General features: G+C 31.6%; 1 protein-coding gene across 1 annotated transcript in view; it reads right to left on the reverse strand.

Annotated features, from left to right (window-relative positions):
• Positions 1–273: 273 nt before the first annotated feature.
• LOC129216537 (uncharacterized) overlaps positions 274–22,402 on the reverse strand; it is a 91,842-nt gene continuing 69,713 nt past the window's right edge. Inside the window, exons 8-15 of the mRNA XM_054850752.1 lie at positions 21,180–21,439; positions 17,554–17,797; positions 8,506–8,689; positions 8,295–8,337; positions 7,534–7,631; positions 6,787–6,879; positions 2,476–2,511; positions 274–997 (exon numbers count right to left, since the gene is read on the reverse strand). Of these exons, the coding sequence (XP_054706727.1) occupies positions 356–997; positions 2,476–2,511; positions 6,787–6,879; positions 7,534–7,631; positions 8,295–8,337; positions 8,506–8,689; positions 17,554–17,797; positions 21,180–21,439 (1,600 nt within the window). The 3' untranslated portion in view covers positions 274–355. The remainder of the gene's footprint in view (positions 998–2,475; positions 2,512–6,786; positions 6,880–7,533; positions 7,632–8,294; positions 8,338–8,505; positions 8,690–17,553; positions 17,798–21,179; positions 21,440–22,402) is intronic.

Genomic DNA, 22,402 nt, shown 5'->3' on the forward strand with positions numbered 1-22,402 from the left:
AAGCGATAAAACAAAACACTGCAACGGTAATGAAAGGGCTTGCTCGACTGACATGTTACAACTTGTATGTGTGAACTCGAACACTGTTTACATCGTGTGTCAGTTTCCGTTTGATAGAAATGCCAGTATTCCATATTAGGGATACTATTTCATATTTGGTAATTTTCCTCTATTAAATAAGTGATTTCTGGTTTATTAGGGATCGGATTAAATGAGGGTTAGATGAAGTTCACTTATAATTAAACACACTAAACATTTTTAAAAGATAGTACATTTTTTAATATCACAGAATTTTTTTCTCTATTTACAAATATATCACAATTATTTGTACAACATTTAAATATTCCTAAAAAGGTTACATTATACAGCAAAGAGCTGATAATTCAGTTCCCTTAAAGACTGGGGGTAAATTTTCAAAATTAGGATCAGGTGTGGGGGGACGGAATTCCATTTCATCATCAGATTCTTCTTTTACTGCTACTTTTGTATCAGTTTGACTAGATTCAGACAGAGCTTCTGAACTTTTCTCTTCTTTTGTAGATTCATCATTGTTACTTGTTTCTGTTTCAACGGGAGTTGCAGTGGATGTGTCAGATGGCTCAGATATCACAATGGAAAGAGAAGTCTCCTCCTTTACACTAGATTGTTCGACAGATTCTAGATCAACAGGTTCCGTTTTTAAAGTAATTACAGTTTCTGAAGTTGCACTATCTACAGCTTCTTTAGAATCAACAGTGTCACTTTCATCCACTACAGAATCAGCAACTGTTGCACTGTCTTGATTATCAGCTGCAGAATTTGATTCCACTTCCATTTTAACTTCAGCTGCAGAGTTTAATTCCACATCCATTTTAGTTTCAGATGCAGAGTTTGATTCCATATCTATTTTAACTTCAGTTGCAGAATCTGATTTCACATCCACTTTATCTTCAGGTTCCTCTACAACAACAATTGAATCGTCTAATTCATTTTCACTTGAAGATGGTTTTTCAGAAGCCTAGAGTTAAAAAAAAATTAAATTAAAAACACATTTGAATGCAATATACTTCAGTGCAAAACTAGAATAGCACTGAAAGTAACGTCCATCAGAGAAGTTTTAAAAAATATATATATATATAAAGCCTGGTTTATTACTTGATGATTCTAGGGAAACCTATATCGGCAGGACAATTATTGACTTAAAGAGAGAATCCATTCCTGAAAGACTGCAAAAGTTGGAATGCAAGAAAGTAGAGGAATTAAGAAAAGGTGTGTGTTCTAAACATTTTTTAGTTATTTGTGCTGTGTGTCACATAAATAAACAACAAAAACTTTATTAATTAATACTGCCCGTTTTTTCTCAACACAAATTTATTATGATATAGCTGAACTGCATAGAAAATAAAGGCCCTCTCATAAACTTCCAAAAGACACTAAATTCTTGACTAACCGATACATGCAAGACGCATCTTGTTTACTACATTTTTAAAGATAAATTAAGACTTGTTTTGCTTTTTAAAATCAATTGACACTGTATGTCAATAGATTGCATTTTATTTGTAGTATTAAGAGAATGTTAGTTTCTGAATATAAATAGATTTGGGATGTCTACTCTAAGAGTACTGTCTAAAATGGGTTAGTATTTCCTGCAACCACAATAATGTTTTGCCGGTGAGAAAGAGAAGGAGAATTGTAGGTTTATAACACTTCCCATGAAAAAGCAAAATTTATATCAGTGATCAAAAAAATATTTTGATTGGCACTGGCTAATTAAAACATTTCTTTAAAAAAAATCTCTATTTATCTATCATTTACAGGGTTACCACTGAGTTCTGCAACTAAAAATAGTCGATTTAGTAGCCCATCACATTAAAAAGTCACCAGAAGCAGAAAACAGTTTTTAAGTAATCTCCCAAAATTTTTAAAACAATATTTTTTACAATAATGTAATGATGCTTCAATACATAGATATATTTTGGTTGCATAGTATAGTGTGAACTCCGATCCTTTAATACCTATTTCTTTATCACTATTTGTTTTTATTGATTGATTTAGGATCTTAAATGTTTATGTATTTATATGTGTATACCTGCATGCCATGGGTGTAAAAATAAATGAAAATACAGTCCATGAAAAATTACTGGCAATGCCTCTGAATTCAATAATGACTGACTTCTGGGAACATTCCATACTCCTGGAGATAGTGTCTTAAGTTCTTGAATAAGCACCAAATATTGCAGTATCAATGAAAACTACCACAACTGTGCTGGGCAAAGGAACCCTGGGCTGTAGGGTTTTGATGCAAACTTAATAGAATGTAATTTACAGAAGGGATATTCTCCCTGTTGACACACACTATACCTCAGTAATTAAATCAAAAATTTGTCCAAATGAAATATTCACTGAAATTGCTTTGTTTCACTAAATTTCACCAGCAATTGCTTTGTATAAACTTAGAATTGAAATACATCACAAGTACAAAATATTTTTTTTTACCTTGCAAAAATCTTCATAGCATGCTGGATGATACACCTACGAAGAAAAATTTAAATTTATTCAAAAGCTAGTTGCAACAATAACAATAATAATTAAAAAAAAAAACTAATTATCTGCAGTTATCTGCAAATTTTTCTTTTTTTTTTTTTTTTTTTGCATTTTTGTCATCTATTGTGCTTTAGCTTTATTGTGTAAGCATGCTCATTTAGTTCTGCTGAAAATAATCCGCTCAAAAAAAAAAAAAAAAAAAAGTCTAATTCTTCCATTCCCTTTTTGCTAGTATGGAATTCAAAATGTTTCTTCAAAGATCATTTCTGCAGATACTACCCTTAACCTTCCCACTGCAGAATTGCATTCAAAAGCAATGAATATCAGAAGAAATATATATATATATATTGTTGAAAAAAAAAGCCTGGTATTTAAAAAAGGGAAAAAAAAGAAGGGGCACAGATAGTACTATGAAAGCAAAGATTGATCAAAGGGGAAAAAGTGGGTTTCCATAATCTTGGTACTGAAAGCTAAGTCTAGGAGAATTTAATTAAGAATATTCATTGCAATTGAGTGATATAAAAATAACAATAATAATAAAAACCACATACACACAAACACAAGAAAAATGGTTTTGTTCACAATTTTTATCGCAGATACTGAAAAAGTGTTAAAACTATCAGTGGGATTTTTGTATGCTTTCCACCACAGAAAATGGGACACAAAACAATGCGCCAATGCTGCAGATTACGACAGCATGCTTAAACAAAATTAAACGAAAACAAATTATAAAGCCACAAAGCATGAAACACTCCCCCCACTCAGAATTTATTAACCTCCTAGCAAAATATGAATTTTAAAGCTTTCAAAGCTATTAGACAACATAAGATCCCTTTTAGGCATGAATAAAGAGCCCATAAGGAAGGGGGGATAGCATGCAAGTGCATTGATGTTTATATTAGAGATGAGTTCAGGCTCATTTTTGGAAGCCCGAACCCGAAAATTTGTAGACCGAGCCCGTTTGAGCCAGGGGATATTGTCTTGTGTCAAAATCCGAGCCCGCCTGAGCCTGAGTCAAAAACTTCCACTAGAGTCCGACATGGTTTCTCAGCTGTTGTTTTATTTTTACGTCAACCAAATTTGGGTTCTTATATTGCAACAGCTATTGGTTCAAAACATTTTTAATAAATCTGTCTATTAATAAAGATCCTTATTATTAAAATTGTTCTCAAAATGCTCTATTTCAGATAAATTAGTATATTATATCTTGTAATAGTAATCGCAAACAAACATGTTATAAATACCTGTTAATTATTTTTTTCTTTTAATTTTCATGTGAGGCAAATATGAAGTCAAATAAACTAACATTTTATTTTTTGAAAAAAAAAAGAAAAAAGAAAAAAAAAGAAATAGCAAATTGATTGCAAAAAGGAAAGCCCAAAAAAGAAATTCTAAAATTAAAATTGAAATACTTTTTCACATGGTTGAGGTTTCAAGCACTTATACACTACAGTAAAGTAAAATTAAAAAAAAAAAAAAAGAGTCTATTTGTAATAGAAAAAGTATTTGTATAGACATTGACTATTAAATAGCTTACTATGAGCCTGAGTCTGAAACCTGTTTTAAGTTCTTAAGCCCGAGCCTGCTTCGGGCTCGGGCTAAGACCGTGTCATCTCTAGTATATTATACAGGGTCATTCCATAGAAATGTCAACCTCATCCTCAGAATTTTTTTTCCACAAAACGTTAATTGTGACCAATCATTTCATTCAGCATACTTTCTAGTACATAAATCCAGTAGCAGATTGCAAAAATTTCATTCGGTGTATTTCTTCTGGCTCTAAACGTGCGAGGTTGTAGAAAAGGCTTAGTATGTGCAAAAAACATGCGTCGACGTTTTCTTGTCTAATGTAAAAAAATTTGCAAATTTTTAAAAGAACTATGTTTATTCTAAATAATTAGATGTTGGCCCAATAAAAGTGACTGTTCTTTTTGCATACATTATAAGATAAGTATTTTAATTAATTTGGTTATTTTACTGAAAATATTTACGTTACGTTAGTCACGAAAATGTACTATTTTCTGCTTAAAAACTAAACCAGATGATTGAACCAAACAGCACTTTTTATTTTCTTATATCTGTGTCATATCTAATTAAAAAGTGCAAAATATTATTTTTAGTACCAGTAGATATAAAATAATTAGTGTGACTAACGTAACATTTGAGCTGTGACGAACGTAACAGTTTGCATATGACTAACGTAACATTTTAAAAATGACTGCTAATATTTAAAACTTATTTAATTTAATGTACATTTTCATGAACAATTTTGAATATGTAGGCATTCTGTATTGAATAAAAAATTTAAAGGGTGAAAAATACCAGTAATATTACATTGTAGACTTTCTGTTTACTTAGAAAAATCCTTTTCTAAAGGTCTTTATAAAGATACTTCCAATTTAAAGAATTATTAAAAAAGAAAAAAAAGGTGAGTAAAGCAAAATGAGTACTCTGCTGAATGTGCATTCAACACAAGAATCCAAGCTTAAGAATTAAGATAATAGAAATACAGTGTTAACAAAGTATAACGTCTCTACTTTTTAGAAAATACATCTCCACCAATTATTAAAATGAAGTAATGGCTGCTCGTTGGAAAACATTTGAAGATGTTACATCATGATACAGTGACAAAAAGTGCTGCGGCCATACATTTCAGAAAATGCAAGAATGATCATTTAGAAATTTAAACATTTGCGGTGATATCTGGAATTAAAATGCATTCTCCAAAAACGTTCGAATATTTTTTTTTCCATATTTCATTTTAATTCAAAAGCATGCGCAACACTATTCGTTCGATGAATCAGTAAACCTTAAAAAATAATATGCCATTGAAAAGTACAACGGAGTTTCTTATAACGATAATTAGTATATCGGCAGAATACTAGACTTCGGTGAAACTATCAACTTGCATAAAGTTAATTTTTTAAAAGAGATATATTTAGGATTTAATAACCCAAGAATGATGTCATTCAGTTTGTGAAAGCAGTTTTTTTTTATTTGTTTATTTTTTCATCGCACATTCAAATTGAGTTAATTAAACTGAATCCTTCCATTCAATTTCTTACACTAATATAGAATAAAAAGTAAAGAAAGAACCATAATGCAACATAAAGAAGGTTCCTAAAAAGTGTAAAAGTAATATCAGAGCAAGATATTAATTAAAAAAAGTGTTTTTATATGCATTCATTGCTTGTTATTCGATGGCTACGTTAGTCATGTTACGTTAGTCACACACAGTTTTTCGTAAAAGTACCATTAAGGGCCAAAAAAGATTCATCTGTAACAAATCTGTAGTACATTTTAAAAAATAGATTGTTTACCTCTTACAAATATATCGGCCAATTTTAAATGCCTGCGTAAGTTTCAGAAAAATTTGCCTCGTAACATAAGCATTGTTTCTCAGGGTTGCAAAAATGTTACGTTAGTCACGATGCCTTTTTTGGTGAAAAAACACCTGTCAGCGCTTATTTTGCTTCTAATTCTTGGTAGAAATGAAAAATAGTGACCTTGTACATTTTAAATCTGCATATTAAACCAAAACATATTTATTTTTACTCCTGGTGTAAGTAAAAAGAGTTTGAAAATCAGCTGTGAATGTTACGTTAGTCACTATGGAATGACCCTACAGTGGAACCTCGTGCACACAAAATCATTTAGCATAAAATATCTTTTTACATGAAGTACTTGTCTAGTCTGGCGAGTTAAACATCACTTAATTACTCAGTTTAGATGAAGTGGGTTAGTGTAAAATAATTATTATGGTTTTGTGGATTTCTTATTAATGAAACTCGACCAAACAGAACCATATCTAAAAAAAATGATATGAAATCAAGCAAAACTACCCAACATATGTACATAATGCAATATTTCTGAGCACCATTTATGATTACAGTAGAAATAAATATGGCAAGTTATTTTATTTTATTTTTTTTTTTGTGCAAAGAAAAAGGTACAAAGTGGACCCCAAAATGAGGAAAAGATAGCCTTTTGAGTAAATGCATTAAAAAAAAAAAAAAAAGAAAAAATTTAAGCACAGCTTAATTGACAGTCAACTGAATCTGATTTCTTTCGATATTCAAACAGAAAAAAATGTATTATTGCTTAGGCTTTGCATACTTTATATATATATATATATATATATATATATATATATATATATATATATATATATATATATATATATATATATATATATATATACTAAGGTTAATTGATAGTGCTATCAATTAAAAATCAATTTAAATACAAAAATTGATATACTACCTGATCGTTATGCCTGACAGCATATTTTAAATGCCATTCTTCTTCTTCTTCTACCCAAAAAAGTTGAAACTGTTCTCCACAGACAGAACAAATCTAAGTAGAAAAAGTCAAAGTATCTGTCAAGTCAGAGCATAAAAATTTTTTGGAAAAAACAAACATAACTATCAAAACACATTTTTTTCTCGAATAAACAAAAAAAGGCACAATTTTTTTGATATTTTTTAAATTCTCAACTACTAGTTAAAATTTCAGTGGCACTGTAGACACACTATATTTCATAAATTAATTTTCTTAATTCATAAAGAAATTAAAAAAAAAAAACTGCTGTTTTTACTTCCTGTATTCTTTTTAACGAAAATTAAAATCAATATTTACTTTTTATACAATACTTTCAAAACCTAAATGCGACTGAATAGATACTTCGGTATGAAATTCATACCACTTTTTTTTAAACATATTTATCAAAGTACAATGAATTGTTCAAGTCGTTAAAAATACATGAAGAACTAGCTAATTGAAATAATTTAAGTACCCCTTTTTTTCCTTCAATTTTTATGGAGTCTTAATGAATAAATCAAAACAAACAATTCCAGTACATATTAGTCTCACAATTCAAAGCTAATTTTGTAGCTACTACATATTTCATGAAAAGTTCTTAGTAGATTAGTTCAGAGTAGTTTTCAACTACTCTGAACCTTGTAACAATAAATTATAATGTTCAGTTTAATGTATTCTCTTTCAACTTACTTCTGTTTCGCATCTTATCGATGGAACACTTAGGATATTTTCTCTTTCAACTTCTTTTGTTTGTTCTCCAGAGGCTTGCAACTCAAAATAACTAGGAGCTACAAATAAATAAATAATACAGTTTTAAAACACAATTAATATTTATTAATAGAAACTGCAGTCTCTGAATGCTGTAACTGAACTGTTGGGTATATGCTTGCAATTATGCGTGAGAGCTAGCTATGGAGTGGTAATATGAATCTTCATGCAATAACTGTTATCTTTACTTCTAAGGGGGAAACATACCATGTTTCCGGACTTTTTGATGGTATGCTAAAATATTTTTTACTACCAATGCGAAGTTCCTAGTTTCTGAATAAGAGCTAAACAGAGGTGTATTTCATAATATATCTATTGGAAAAACATCAGTTCTTTGGATATCATGGCAATTTTGAATGATGACAAGGAATAAGAGTTTTATTTTATCTCCATTAATGTAATAATAAATAAATGAAATTAATGTTTAAAAGTCTTTCATAAACGTTAAGTATAGTTATATAGTTCTGTATAAATGACATCTTTGGAAATTATCTAAAAGTTATAAGCAATAGAAAAATAAAACACATAAATGCAAAAAACATAATTGCAAGCAATCAAAACAAAAGTTCATAATACTTAATGTAAGTATATATTGAAATGAAAATGTTTCCCTTGAAGTTATGGTAAGTTTTCATATTTGTACTGAAATCTCAAAGCATACAATATCATAAAAGATTCTTTACCTCTTTCTTCAAAGTCTTCAAATTCTTTAAAGTCTACCCAATCCTGAATAAAAAATAACAGACAAATTTATAATTTATAATATAATTTGAAATAAACCAAAGAAACATTTTACATTGCAGTGCAGTATAACACAACTGTGCAGGCTTTGAAAAGGCCAGTATATGTAAGTTGTTTCTATTAATAGTAACAGCAATAAAGACTATTACTTACTTTTACTTCATAAAACAACCTTCTTGACAATGGTTTTTTTGCTCCATCTTTTTCTCTTCTATTCGTCCTGAAATGCCAATCTAAATGCCGGCTATAATGTTCACTTTGGATTTCTTTAAACCTCATACCACATGTTGCACATTGTGATCCTTTATACAAAAGGTTTATGACAACAGGATGATACCTATTAGAAAATACACACAACTATGAATAGATAAAAAATATATATACTTTAAAAATATTATTCACCTATCAATAGATAATCTTTTACAATAGAAATAAATGTGGCAAGTTTTTTTTTCAAAGAAAAAGGGACAAAGCAGACTAAAATTGGGAAAAAAGACCTTTAAAAACTTAGTTCCAAATATATATATATATAAAATTAAGCAAACAGAATTTCAAATATTAAACAAATTATAAATAATTAAAGATGATAAAAAGGAAAAATGCAGACAGCTATTAAGTAGGAAAAGATAATAAGTGAATCCAGAGCTCATCAGCCGTGGAGAATTCATTAATTATGGTCAAAAGACTAAAATTTTAACTATGAACTAAAAGAGAGTGTTTAAGCTCCAGTACATGCAATATGGAGTAACAATGGGCAAAAGCACCACTTGCTAAACTAAAACCAATAAACTAGAGCTCAAACCTAAAACTAAAAGCAGGGGGTTTCGCCTCGACTAATTAGGAAAACAAGTTCCGATAATTAGCCATCCACGGGACAGTACCTGCCTATAACAAAATTGTCTTACCTTGAAATCCATGTAAACAAAGCCGATTCCATTGTTCAACCTGATAAAATTCCATTCCAGTTGTCAACATAACAATAAAAGAAAGATAAAAACATATCCAGAGGACCAATCCATAGACATACCAAGTCGCCTGTTTCCAACGTGTAAAAATTCATCCACCCCGGTGATTCATAAACTAAACTATCAAGAAGTTGCTAAAAACTTTGATAAATATTTGGACTTTGATTGCAATTGTGCTAATTTCTCTAATTCCATCTTCTTCAACTCTGATCTTGGTCATATTCTGACCGGTGATTTAAATTTTTTACAAAACAAAAATCTCATTAAACTTTTTAGTTTGAGTACTAAATATCGGCCTAATTTTCGTATTAATTTCCTGAAAGCTTATAATAAGCTTACGTTTGAACTTGAATATTTTTTAAGAAAAATCTCCTATAGTTTTAATGTTCCACTTACTGCATTTCTTGAATATAGACACCACTTTTTAATTGAATTGAAATCACATTTACGTGATATTGTCAACACAGAATCTTCATACTTCCATCTCTCTGCTGATGAAAATAATGCCATTAATGAGTTTAAAAAAGCCTTTGTCTTTACTGTTGTTGATAAAGCCAGTTCTAATTACTCTATCTGCTGCAAAAAATTATATGCTAATATTTTGAAAAATGAACTAGAAAAAACCACCACTTATGTTCCCTCCAAACTTAATGAATCCTCCATCATCAAAAAATTTGCTGCTGCTTACAAACTTTTTAAATTGCCACGTCCTGATTCTGTTAACTTACCTTATATATATGCAATTCCAAAATTTCATAAAATACCTGTTGGATTTCGTTTTATATGCTCTGCCACCAACACCATCGGAAAAAATCTGAGTGTAAAGCTTGAACAGTTTCTCAAAAAAATTCTAGAACAACTTAAACTTCAACAAATGAATTGGTTTTGGATCCTTATATATTATTTCTGTAGCCTGTTTTTGGTTTCTACGCCAAATTTCCCTCAATTCTTGATCGATTTCTTTGATTTACGCCTTATTTTAAAGCTTATGGTGCTGGCTACTGACGAAAAATAGACCCAAGCTCTGAAAATTGTTTCTTTTAGCCGAAAAACCTGTTTTAAAGAACCAGAATAAGGTTTTAGGTCAAACTTATAACTTTAATTTGCGCTGTGACCGACAGAGCTGAGTAGCTTGATCGGCAGAGCGTTCTCTTCGTAACCCGAAGATTACGTGTTCGGGCCCGCGTCCGAACAATCTGCAACAAAAAAATGAAGAGAAATATCGCGCATTACATGAACACTGAATTAAATGAATAACAACTATGAGGGAATAGAATAAATGAGCAGGAAATGCTCCTTGCTGATATGAAAACATTCAGTGATTTTGTGCTAAATTAGTTCGAAATTGCACGTTTTTTTTTTTTTTTTTTTTGAAGCTTTCGCTCTGGAAAGAAAATTAAAGCATAATGTAAGCGAAAATATAAGTAACAGGTTTAAGATTTCAGACTACAATAGAATTGTTTTTTGTTCAGAAAAAAAATAATAAATCGTACATTGAAATATATATTCTTCTAATGAGTTTTTGACACTTTGTACAAATAAATAAAATACTACCTCAATTTGAAGGGTAAAATATATATTTTTTCTTCTTTCTGCTAAAAAAACAAATAGCTTATCACATTTTTACTACATTCGAAAGCATAGTTCAATTTATTTTGTATTTTAACCGTGCTGTTAAATAATGAACACGTGCTGCCATCTAAGTTATAACGGTTTAAGCAGCCTGCGATAACAAATTGTAAAAATTTTCAAAAATAAAAATATTTTTCTTCATTATCTTATCTTATATATTAATGCCCTCTCATTTTAAAACTTATCAGGCTGGCAATGACGAAAAAAAGACTTACGGTCGAAAGTTCAAGTTTTCGAAATCGCCTCTTGCTGTTTCAAAATTTTGATGCTGCCTGTAGTTCTTATGCATTTTTTAAAGCAAAGTTCTAATGCAGTTTTCCATTTTTTACGTCGCTTTCGGCAAAAAAAAAGGCCTGTGTGTGTGTTCATATTTTAATAAAGCTTAACAGCACTGGACTTAGTTGTTCGGTTTAATTGATAAGTTTTATTCGGTAGAGCGTTCGGCTATAAACTATCTGAACTTCGGGCAAGCTTGGGCTGTCCGACATAATATTAAATTTTTATTAGTATTACGCATTACATGAGCTCATAACATACACACCTAATAAAATAAATGCAGTGGGAATGCAACTTGGTGTTTCGAGTCCTTTATGCAGGCTACAGTTATCATTCGGATAAGTTGATTGTTAATCGAACTGTGTTCTTTCACTACATCCAGACCACTCAACATAATGTAAGCATAAAAAAAGTATTAGATTTACCTAAAGAAATCCTTTTTGTGCAGAAAAACATTTTTATTGTATGCTAAAATGTAGATGTTTCTAATAGCAGTGTTCGACCTTTTGTACAAATGAAAAAATACTACGCCCGATTAAAACTATGAGTTTCACCCAGTAAACCTTTAATTTTTTATTCGCGCGAATACGATATAAAGCATTAAAATTATTATCAACTTCATTAGCAAGAAATCATTTTCTACTCCTCTGCTTTCAGTTGAAAAAAAAATACATTTTGTCTACGTTCGAAAAATTACACTAAAAAAACGGACTCGGTTTAACTGGTTTTGGTTTTGAATTTTAAGTGTTCGATTAAAAGAGAAACATGTGCGGGCATTTAAGCCGTAACGGTTAAAGCAACCTTCTATGTGAAATAGTTCAATATTCAAAGATAAAAACACTTATTTTCAATCTAATTTATTACTTCTCTAGAATGTTCGTTTCAATCGCTACGTGAGGTCTTCGTCATTCTTTAATCAAATTCCATGCTTTGCGAATAATTTTAAATCGTATCATGCTGGTTAATGCAAAACATAGAAGCATGATCTTTTTATTATCATTATTGTTATTTTTTATGGCAGAAAGCTTTTTTGCTGTTTTTTACTACGCATTCTTTCAATGAATAGCTTTCGAAAAGGAAGGCGCAATTGCTACGTTTGTTGGGGTGTCGGGCTGTTAATCAGAATGGCGCCAAATCGAATCCGTGCGAATAAATATCTCTTTAATGTTTCTGTTTTTCCCGTCAGATGCTCACATGGGTAGGACTGTATTTGCCACAACCTGTTTTTTTTTCATGCACAATTGTTGCTCTTTCACGAGTCACTACTCAGCCACACTTTTAATGATATTTATGTTTGAATTGAAAATATGTACGACCAAAAGGTGAGCGATGATCAAATTATCACAACGTTGTATTTAACGAGGTTTCGTTACTGATGTCTTTAAATTACATGCCTTCAATTCTGCGCTTACTTTTTTTTTCGGTTCTTCTTCATAATGTTCTTCCTTTGAAATTCTTAAAGCGTGAAATACTTTATGAAACGATTCGAAGCACAGTGCGGAGTTCCGCACGGGTCGACTAGTTGTTAATAATAGTGTTGAAGTGATCAATTTACTTAATATGCTTGATATAAATAACTTGGAAACTTTTGATTTTGAAAACCTCTTCACCAATATCCCACTCATTGAACTTTTTTCCTCTGTGTCAGAACTTTTTAATTCGGTCAAGGATTCCCTTGATTTTAATGAATTGATTTTTCTTGGTCTTTTTAATTTTGTATTTTCAATAATTTTTTCAAAAATGGTAATTTATGTTTTCTACAAATTAATGGCATTGCAATGGGAGCTAATTTTAGCTCTACATTGGCCAACCTTTTTCTTTTATACTATGAGAGAAAATATTTAATTGACAATCCTTCCTCTACACCGCTTTGTTGCAGATACATCGATGACTTTTTGTGTATAAATTTTCCTAATTTTTCTGAACTTAGCAAAACTATTTATCATAGTTCATTAACGCTCAAAAAGACTAGTTCTAATCAAAATAGCTTTAATTTCCTGGATATCAACATACAAATTGACTCAAATTGTTCCACTACAATCTATGATAAAAGATGCGAATTTAATTTCACAGTTAACAGCTTACAGGATTTTTCCTCCTGCTTAAGTAAAAAGGTTTTTATTGGCATCGTTGTTTCGCAAGCTATCAGAATAAAAAGAATTTGCAATACCATTTCTGCATTTAAGCAAGAAATTTCAGTACTCAAAAACTTACCTTTTAATAATAACTTCCCTAAAAATCTAGTTGAAGACATTTGCTTAAGTATAGCCTTCGATGAGCATTTCGCTTCTCTTGAAACTGTTTAACTGTGTAAATGTATGATACAACCGTGACAAACCATTTTTTATGAATCACCGGGGTGGATGAATTTTTACACGTTGGAAACAGGCGACTTGGTATGTCTATGGATTGGTCCTCTGGATATGTTTTTATCTTTCTTTTATTGTTAGTTGACAACTGGAATGGAATTTTATCAGGTTGAACAACGGAATCGGCTTTGTTTACATGGATTTCAAGGTAAGACAATTTTGTTATTGGCAGGTACTGTCCCGTGGATGGCTAATTATCGGAACTTGTTTTCCTAATTAGTCGAGGCGAAACCCCTGCTTTTAGTTTTAGGTTTGAGCTCTAGTTTATTGGTTTTAGTTAAACAAGTGGTGCTTTTGCCCATTGTTACTCCATATTGCATGTACTGGAGCTTAAACATTCTCTTTTAGTTCATAGTTAAAATTTTGGTCTTTTGACCATAATTAATGAATCCTCCACGGCTGATGAGCTCTGGATTCACTCTTTATCTTTTCCTACTTAATAGCCTGTCTGCATTTTTCCTTTTTATCATCATTAATTATTTATAATTTGTTTAATATTTGAAATTCTGTTTGCTTAATTTTATATTTACTTGGCTTTTTAGTTTTGCTGCGTTGGGCATCTATGGTCTTTTGGTGTGGTCTTTTCAATATTTTTCACTTTTATTATATATATATATATATATATATATATATATATATATATATATATATATATATATATATATATATACATATATATATATATATATATATATATATATATATATATATATATATATATATATATATATATATATATATATATATATAAATAGCACAGCTTAGTTGGCAGTCAATTGAATTCAATCTCTCAGATGATTTTTTTTTTAAACATCAAAATCAATTTAAATACAAAAATTGATATGCAGCCTGATTGTTATGCCTGACGACATGTTTCAAATGCCATTGTTCTTCTTCCACTCAACAAAGAGAGCAGGTTTCAACGATGAAATTAAAATGTTGTGTAAAATTGAGTTAAGTATTAAAAGTGATAACCAAATTTTTAACTTAGTCAAAACGAGATAAACACTGTTTGTCAATTTTATAAGAGTAATTAAATAGCTCAGATCTATGACTGTAACTCAAAACACTGTGTTTACTGACATTTAAAAATATTCTCCATGTACCACTAGTGCAGATTTTCTAGATCCATCTGCAAAAGAGTAGCACCAAGGATAGTACGAATGTTCCGAGGGAGTCTTAAATAATCAGTGTGCAAAAGGTAGTCACAATAGTTAAATGCATTACAAAGATCATTAATAAATAAAATGAAAGTGTCCTAAGTTAAGATCCTTGGGGGGTACGTACGAAGTACTAGCAAAATCATCCAAAAGCCCTTGAAATTTTAGAGCTTAATAGTGGTACCCCTAAGATTGCAGTGATGATTATACAGGGTTCATACTCTATTTGGATGAAAAAAATCCATGACTTTTCCAAGACTTTTTCATGACTTCAATGAAAATTTTCATGACCTCGTTACACAAAAATAATAGCGCTATTTATCCTCAAACTTGCTAATTTTTTTGGTAATGAGCATTAGCAAAACGTCTACATGAATGCCACAGACTCATTGAAGCACTTACTTCTTGTAATGGAAAAAATATAAGTGCACACCTAAAAAACTAAACTATTCTTATTTGTCTTCATCATATAAATTTAAATAAAGTAAAAATGCAGTGAAACGAATATGATGATGCTTAAATGTCTAATATTTTTTAAAAAACAGGCAGAATGATATTGAATGGGACAAAGGTTGAATGAGTCATCACTAAGTTTCAATAAATTTGCTTCAAAAGTTGCCTTTTAGAGTCAACAGTGCCTTTAATCATCCACGTAACTTGACAGTATTTGGTTCTTTAAAGTAAAGCCACATAGTTTAGTTTTTATGTTTCTAAACCAGATCTTTTTTGTAAAAACCATTCAGTAACAAATCAATCTTCTGACTCAAAAGTATACTTGTTTTGTTTACAAATTTACAAAATGCATATAAATTAATAGGTTCAGAAATTGCAGAACACGTTTGATTCCTGACATTGAACGTAGCAGTGGTTCGCATAGATAAGTTCTGTAGGCTGTATGTTGGGCACTACTGTTTTAAAGTATTAGATTTCCCTTTTTTCTGTTTTCTATCGCCTGACTAAAGATATTTATTTTCTAAAACATTCCACAACTTAAGACAAACTCTGATAAATTTAATAATAAAGTCCTTATGAGTGATGGAATCGAACTCGGATGCAATTGAATTGCCTTTTTTGAGTGGGCATGGCAAAACTAAGAATGTGAAATTTTGCTACTACAGAATATGAAACATAACAAATGTTGAAAATAACAGAAAACTCAAAATAAATGATGTCCAAGCAGTAAAATCTCATCGCAAAAAAAGGCAAGCATCTGCGACAAAAATGAATGCAATGAGATTTCAAAATTCAGATTAGATTTTTGAATCACTCAATTTTCCACTTTTAATAGCTTTTATGTGCTATACTGTTAAATCACTCAAGATTTCTAATGCTCTTTTAGCTACTGTTTCTTTCTCTTTGTCCTGGACATTTTTCCATGACTTGAAATAAATTTCCATGACTTTCAATGAAAATTTCAATTTTCCATGACTTTTCCAGGTCTGAAATTTGCTTATTTTTTTTCCATGACTTTCCAGGATTTCCATGACCCGTACGAACCCTGATTATATGGTAGTATTGCATGTCTACAAGTTTATACCTTTTAGTTTGGGTTTGAAAATTCCATTGAATTAAACATGCAACATACAAAAACTTAAATAAGAAAAAAACAGTCAGTAAGATTGATGTAAAAGCCAATATAATTCAATTTCCTCAAAAGAATACTGAAGACAACCTCATCAACTGATTTTGCAACATCAGTGTAAAAAACATCCAGTTGGCTTCTCAAACGAAGAAATAATCTTATTAGTTAAAGAAAACAAATTAGTACTTGTAGAAATGTTTGGGAAAAAAACCATGCAGAGCAGGTGAAACTAAATTTTTTACTTGATGAAAAGGCTTTTTATACATCATAGCTTCATAGGAATAAGTGGATTGAAGGGTTTCAAGAGTAAAATTGACAAATGTAAATTATTTAAGGTAACTTATTTCAAATTTAGAAAAAAAATATGAAGTTCCAAACAGGCTTGGAATTTTCAAACCCAAACTAAAAGGTATAAACTTGTAGACATGCAATACTACCAAATAATCATCACTGGAATCTTAGGGGTGCCACTATTAAGCTCTAAAATTTCAAAGGTTTTTTTGTAACTAAAATTATCATAAAATAAGAATATCACGCAGTCAGACGAAAGTCAAAATACTGTTTTTTAATTTCAAACAACTGCATAGTAAATGACCACAATTCTAAAAGAATAATTTGAGTTTCAGAAGATGTTTGGCTTTGAACACTAAAAACCCTTCTTTGGCAGCAATAACACGTGGTGATCAATGGAGTAATTATAACAAAAATATAAAAAGTCTGTTTTCTTGCACTGTCTTTATCAAATTTATCAAGTATAGGAAAAGCATACTTGCCACAATAACAAATTTGTTTTCTAATGGTTATTATAAACCAATTCTGTACTGGGCAGGTCAACGAGAATATCTGTAAATTTTTCATTTTTTATTTATTCTTTTTTCGCGTTCTTGTTGGCTATCTCAATTTAGTTTTATTGTACAAAATATCATTTATTTATCACTGAAAATAAGAAATGCAAGAACTTCAAGTTCTAACATTTTATTGCTGATTGTAGGAAATCAGAATCATGTTTCTTCAAACAACTTAAAACTCATTCTTGTTGATAGTGCCATTTACCTGCCCACAGCAGTATTAAACTTAAAGTCCAAAGATGACAGTTGTAAAAAAATAACTTAAAATAATAATAAAAAAAAACAACACATGAGGTTAATTTACTGGTCTCTACAAATTGAATTTCAAGCACAATCATTATACAAAGTGTTTAATAAATGTACACTTACTCTCTCAAGCTTTTAGGAACCAGTTCTATCACAGGAATTACTTCTTCATCTGCATCTTTTACTTCTTCAGGAGAATTTTCAGAGCTATTAAGATCAGAAGTTACAGCTGCAATGGGCTCATCTTTCTTTTTACCAATAATGCCAGCAGCAATGAGCTTTTCTAAAAACAATTCTACATTCATTTTAGGTGCTGGACTAACTGAAGATATTGTTGATTCAGTTGATGGTGGAACAGATGAACTTACTAAAAAAAAAATAAAAAATAAATAAGTGCATAAAATTTAAACCTTTCAGATCAGCACAACTCAAAACAATATATATATACACTGGTGTGCAAAAATTAAGGACGAGACGGTTTTTAGCCTACTTTCCCAGTAAAAGTCAGAGAAAGAAGAAAAAAGCATGAAAGAAGGCTTATTGCATCTTAAAAATATCCTGAAAAACAAAAAAAAAAAGTCAAAAATAAATAAAATAGTTCAATAAATATTGAAAAATTAAAAATTGGAAAGTAGGGTATTGAGATGGGGAAAAAAGTCTGTCGGTGTGTCTGTCCCCCCCCTAATAACTTTTGAATGAATAGTCCGATTCAAACAATTTTTTTTGTTTGAAAGATCTCGGCGAGGACATCTCACTCCCATTCATAATTCATTTTTTGATTTGAACAATTTTTCGTTCAATTTTGAACAGTTCAAAAAAACTTAACATTAGCGCCTACAGGGAAATTCAAATCAAAAATAAATCTTGAACTTAGAGGCGAAGTGACTCCAAACAAACTTTGCAGGGAAAAGCTTTTGATGAAAAACATGTATCGAAAATATCTTTTTGATTTGAACAAGCTTTCGTTCAATTTTGAACAGTTCAAATCTCTTAACATTAGCGCCTACGGGGAAACTGAAAGTCAATATAGATTCCGAACTTAAAGGCGGATTTACTTCAAACAAACTTTGTTGGAAATAGCTCTTAACGACCTAATCCCGACCCCAACTCCAATAATTTTGGTGCTCTTGACTCCGACTCCTGTGCCCGAAAATTACTCGGACTCCGATTTCCCGACTCTGATTCTGACTTCGTTTAGCTTTGGCAAAACTTTATTCACGGAGGAAAAATGGCTGACTCCGACTCTTGGAAATTCGACTCTGACTCCGATTCCTGTATCAAATAATAAGTCCTACATGGAATACACCGCCAGCTCAGTTATTTCCAGCCGAGGACTGCAGTTTCGTCCTTATTAGCACTCATCAGCCCGGCATAGGAAAGTGACTGAGCTGGAAATGGAAAACCTCTTAAGGAAGCCAAGAGTGCGAAACAAACTGGTAGCTAATACAGGATTAGCAGGGATTTAGCCCTGGCTAATGGGCGGTAATTTTCTGAATAAGTCCTACTCCGTCTCTGCAAATATTGGCAGACTTGCGGACTATTTGGGGAAATGACCAATTTCAACTCTTTGAATCTAAAACTTTCAGCTCTCGAATCTAATTCTTTTGTCCCAAAATCAGATGGACTCCGACTCTGACTCCACAGCCATGGTTTTTACTGTGAAATAATTGTTTTAATTGTGTTTTGATTTTATTTTCAAGTTAAAGTTTTAATTTATGTATTCAGTTTTTGCGGAGAAATTCGGAGTCCTTTATGTTTCTACATAAAGATATGCGCAGACGATTTTTTTTTCGACAATGAAAATTTTTTCTTTTAGTTGACATTTTATTATTTTTATTTATTTTTGAAAGTACATTAATTCATTCTCAAAATTTTTTTTGGCAACAGGGTAAAAACAAACGATTTTTTTTTGGTATGATTATTTTAATGAGATTTTAATTTGAATTCTTTTTTTTCTCCTTTTTGAAAGCGGTTGAAGATTTCTTTTTGATGGAAAAAATTTATTTAGCTGCTTTGTTTGAAAGGTGCTGCTATTTTATTTGTTCTTTTATTTATTTTTTACGTATCTACTTCTTTAGATTGAGCGAGGCATACTTTATTTCTCGAAATCAGCTTAAAATATTTAAAAAAAATATGTTTGAAATAATTTACGATTTTAGCTAATTTTGAGAATACTGATCAGATACTAGAAAGTCGATATTGGTACACGGGAAAGTAGGCTCGTTTAGTTATAGACAGAACTTCTTGTTTCAATATAACTTTGTACAAAAGCTTTCCAAATCAACACATTTAATACCGTAAGATCCCCAATACGTAAGGACATGTGTAATGTAAGCAACAGTTACTAAAAGAGAAATCAGAGGGATAAAAAGAAGCTTCATTGAAAAAGTAGCATGGAGTGCAATGCGACTGAAGGCCGAAACATCCCTGTGATGGGTGTCTAGCAAGAAACATCCAGTCTTTAGTGGGGGATATGATCTCCCCCGACTGCTAGGCAGGTTTCACAGCGTCTGCCCATGCTGAGAATGAGGGTGTCAATGAGTTGTTGAGGCATTGCTGCCCATTCGTCTTGCAGCGCCAATCGAAGCTCCCGAATCATTACTGGTGATAAGGTACGAGCTGCCAAGCGTCTGCCTAGAAAATCCCATACATGCTCGATGGGATTGAGACCCGGAGATCGTGCCGGCCAATCCATACGTTCAATATCCTCACTGTCTAAGAGCTGTTCGGCAGCTACTGTGCGATGACATGGTGCGTTGTCGTCCATGAAAAGGAACTGCGAACCCATAGCGCCTCTAAAAAGACGCACATATGGAAGAAGAATCTCGTTACAATAACGGGTCTGTTGACTGAACCTGCGTCGAAGATGTGAAGGTCTGTACGACTACCAAGCATGATGCCTCCCCAAACGAGAACACCGCGACCTCCATACCTGTCCCTTTCAATGATGTTCGAGGGATGATTGCGGCTTTCCTGCTCTCTCCAGATTAGTATGCGATGAGAATCGCTACGCAGACTGAATCTGTTCTCATCTGTAAAGAGCACTCGTCCCCATTCATTGTCTCTCCAATTCCGGTGTTCCCGGCACCATAGAGAACGCAACCTCTGATGGGCAGACGTTTAGAGGTACACACCGTATAGGGCGCCGTGCAAACAGACCACCACCGTGCAGTCTTCTGGCCACGGTAAAACTTACCAACTTACTGTTTTTAGTGTTTGTTCCAAAGAAAAAAAAAACAAATAGTGGGCTTTCCCATAGAAAACCAAGACATTTTGTCCTTTATGTAACAGCTTTGTATTTAACTTCAAATGTAATATTTTTAAAATATGTAGCAAACAAAAAATTCTTGCACAAATATTTCACCTACAACTATACACAACAAATTCTAAGGCAAAAATATTATACTTATTATGCCTTTTGAAATGAAACATAGAACTTTTAAGTGCAGGACAAATTGTTTGTTTTCAAATGGAATGGCTCTGGCGCTTCTTTTGTACGCTTGACAAAGAGCAGTATCCATGGGAGGGGGAAGGAGTACACATGAGAAAAGTTTTAAATCAAAAACTCTACTATTGAACAAAAATTGGAAATAGCTTAAAATTAAAAAGTAAAGTTACACATATTGTCACCTTAGGACAACACTAAGACATCTAATCCCAGGAATGACACTAAGACATCCTACTGTTGCTCTGAAGTGACAATATAAGTTTTGTTGCTTCTAAAAAGAAAAAATACATAGGAAAATTACTTGTAGTTGTTGGGTTAGGAAGCAATGGTGGTTGGATACTTGATACAGATAACGACACTGCCTGATGAGGATTGTGTTCCAGTCTCTCAGAACCAGGGAGAGAGCCAGGGAATGGAGGAGGTGGAAGTAATGGTTGCCATTGCTGGTTTTGTATTTGTTGTGGCACAGTGACTTGCGAATGAGTTGAAACTCCAGGAAAAATTTCTTCATTTTTGAACTTAGGCATTAGAGTTGATTGAATACTTGGTCTGGCAGTAATGCTGAAATATAAGTTCAAAAAACATCATAAAGGTTTTATTCTTTTTCACCAAAGTTTAAAAGTAATAGAATTTAAAGCAAAAGAATAAAAAAAAAAAAAAAAAAGAATTTTAAAACAAAGAATAAAAAATCGAGATTGTAACTTTTCACTTAAGTAGTGGCTTTAAGGCCCACAAGAACAATGTTTATACAGGGTAGTAAAGGCATTTTAATGAAAATTTCACAGAAGGGAAAATTTTTTACCCAGAACTGAAGAATGTAATATGGGTGTTTGTAATCTCTACATACTAAGAGAAAATAATAAGCAGGGTTTCCACTCTCTCTTTTTTTTAGGCTTTTATCTCGTTCCGGACGAACGACACAAATTTGCGTCAGCTCTTCCAGTCCGAATCTGCGTTACGACTATTGCTACACAAAAATCCGAGCGACACTCTTTTGCGTTTTAGTTTCTGAACAAAATGCTTACTATCAGATGGCATTACTTATCCATGTTCCATTCAAATGGTTGCTCTCGAACATTAGTATTTCTCTCTCTGAAGTCAGAATAGGGTTGTCAAGCGTCTGGGATTTATTGGATTTCAAGAAAGAAAATATAAACATGTGCTAGCAAGTGAAAAGAGAAACGCATACTGATTTTGAAGTGGCTGTTTCTAGTTTTGATTCCCTTAATAATGGGATTTACTGGGAGATAGTCTAGTAAGAGGTTTTACTTTTCGATTCATTTGTGTAGCCCTGGTGAACACAACATCTTTCTGAGGAGGAAAGATCTAAATTTATGACTGATCCATCTGTGGCTGTTTTGTGCGACATTAAAACAACTATAAATTATTTTTATTGGAGTTCTTCATACAGTAGTTATTTTCTAAAATCATACGCTGAAAAAGGTAGCAAAGAACTTAGACGGAAATGAGTAGTTTGCTCAAAGCACAAATGAAAGACATTAACATTACTTATAAGTGTAAAAT

This window comes from Uloborus diversus, chromosome 2 (assembly GCF_026930045.1).
Source record: "Uloborus diversus isolate 005 chromosome 2, Udiv.v.3.1, whole genome shotgun sequence".
In the NCBI taxonomy this organism is placed as follows: domain Eukaryota; kingdom Metazoa; phylum Arthropoda; class Arachnida; order Araneae; family Uloboridae; genus Uloborus; species Uloborus diversus.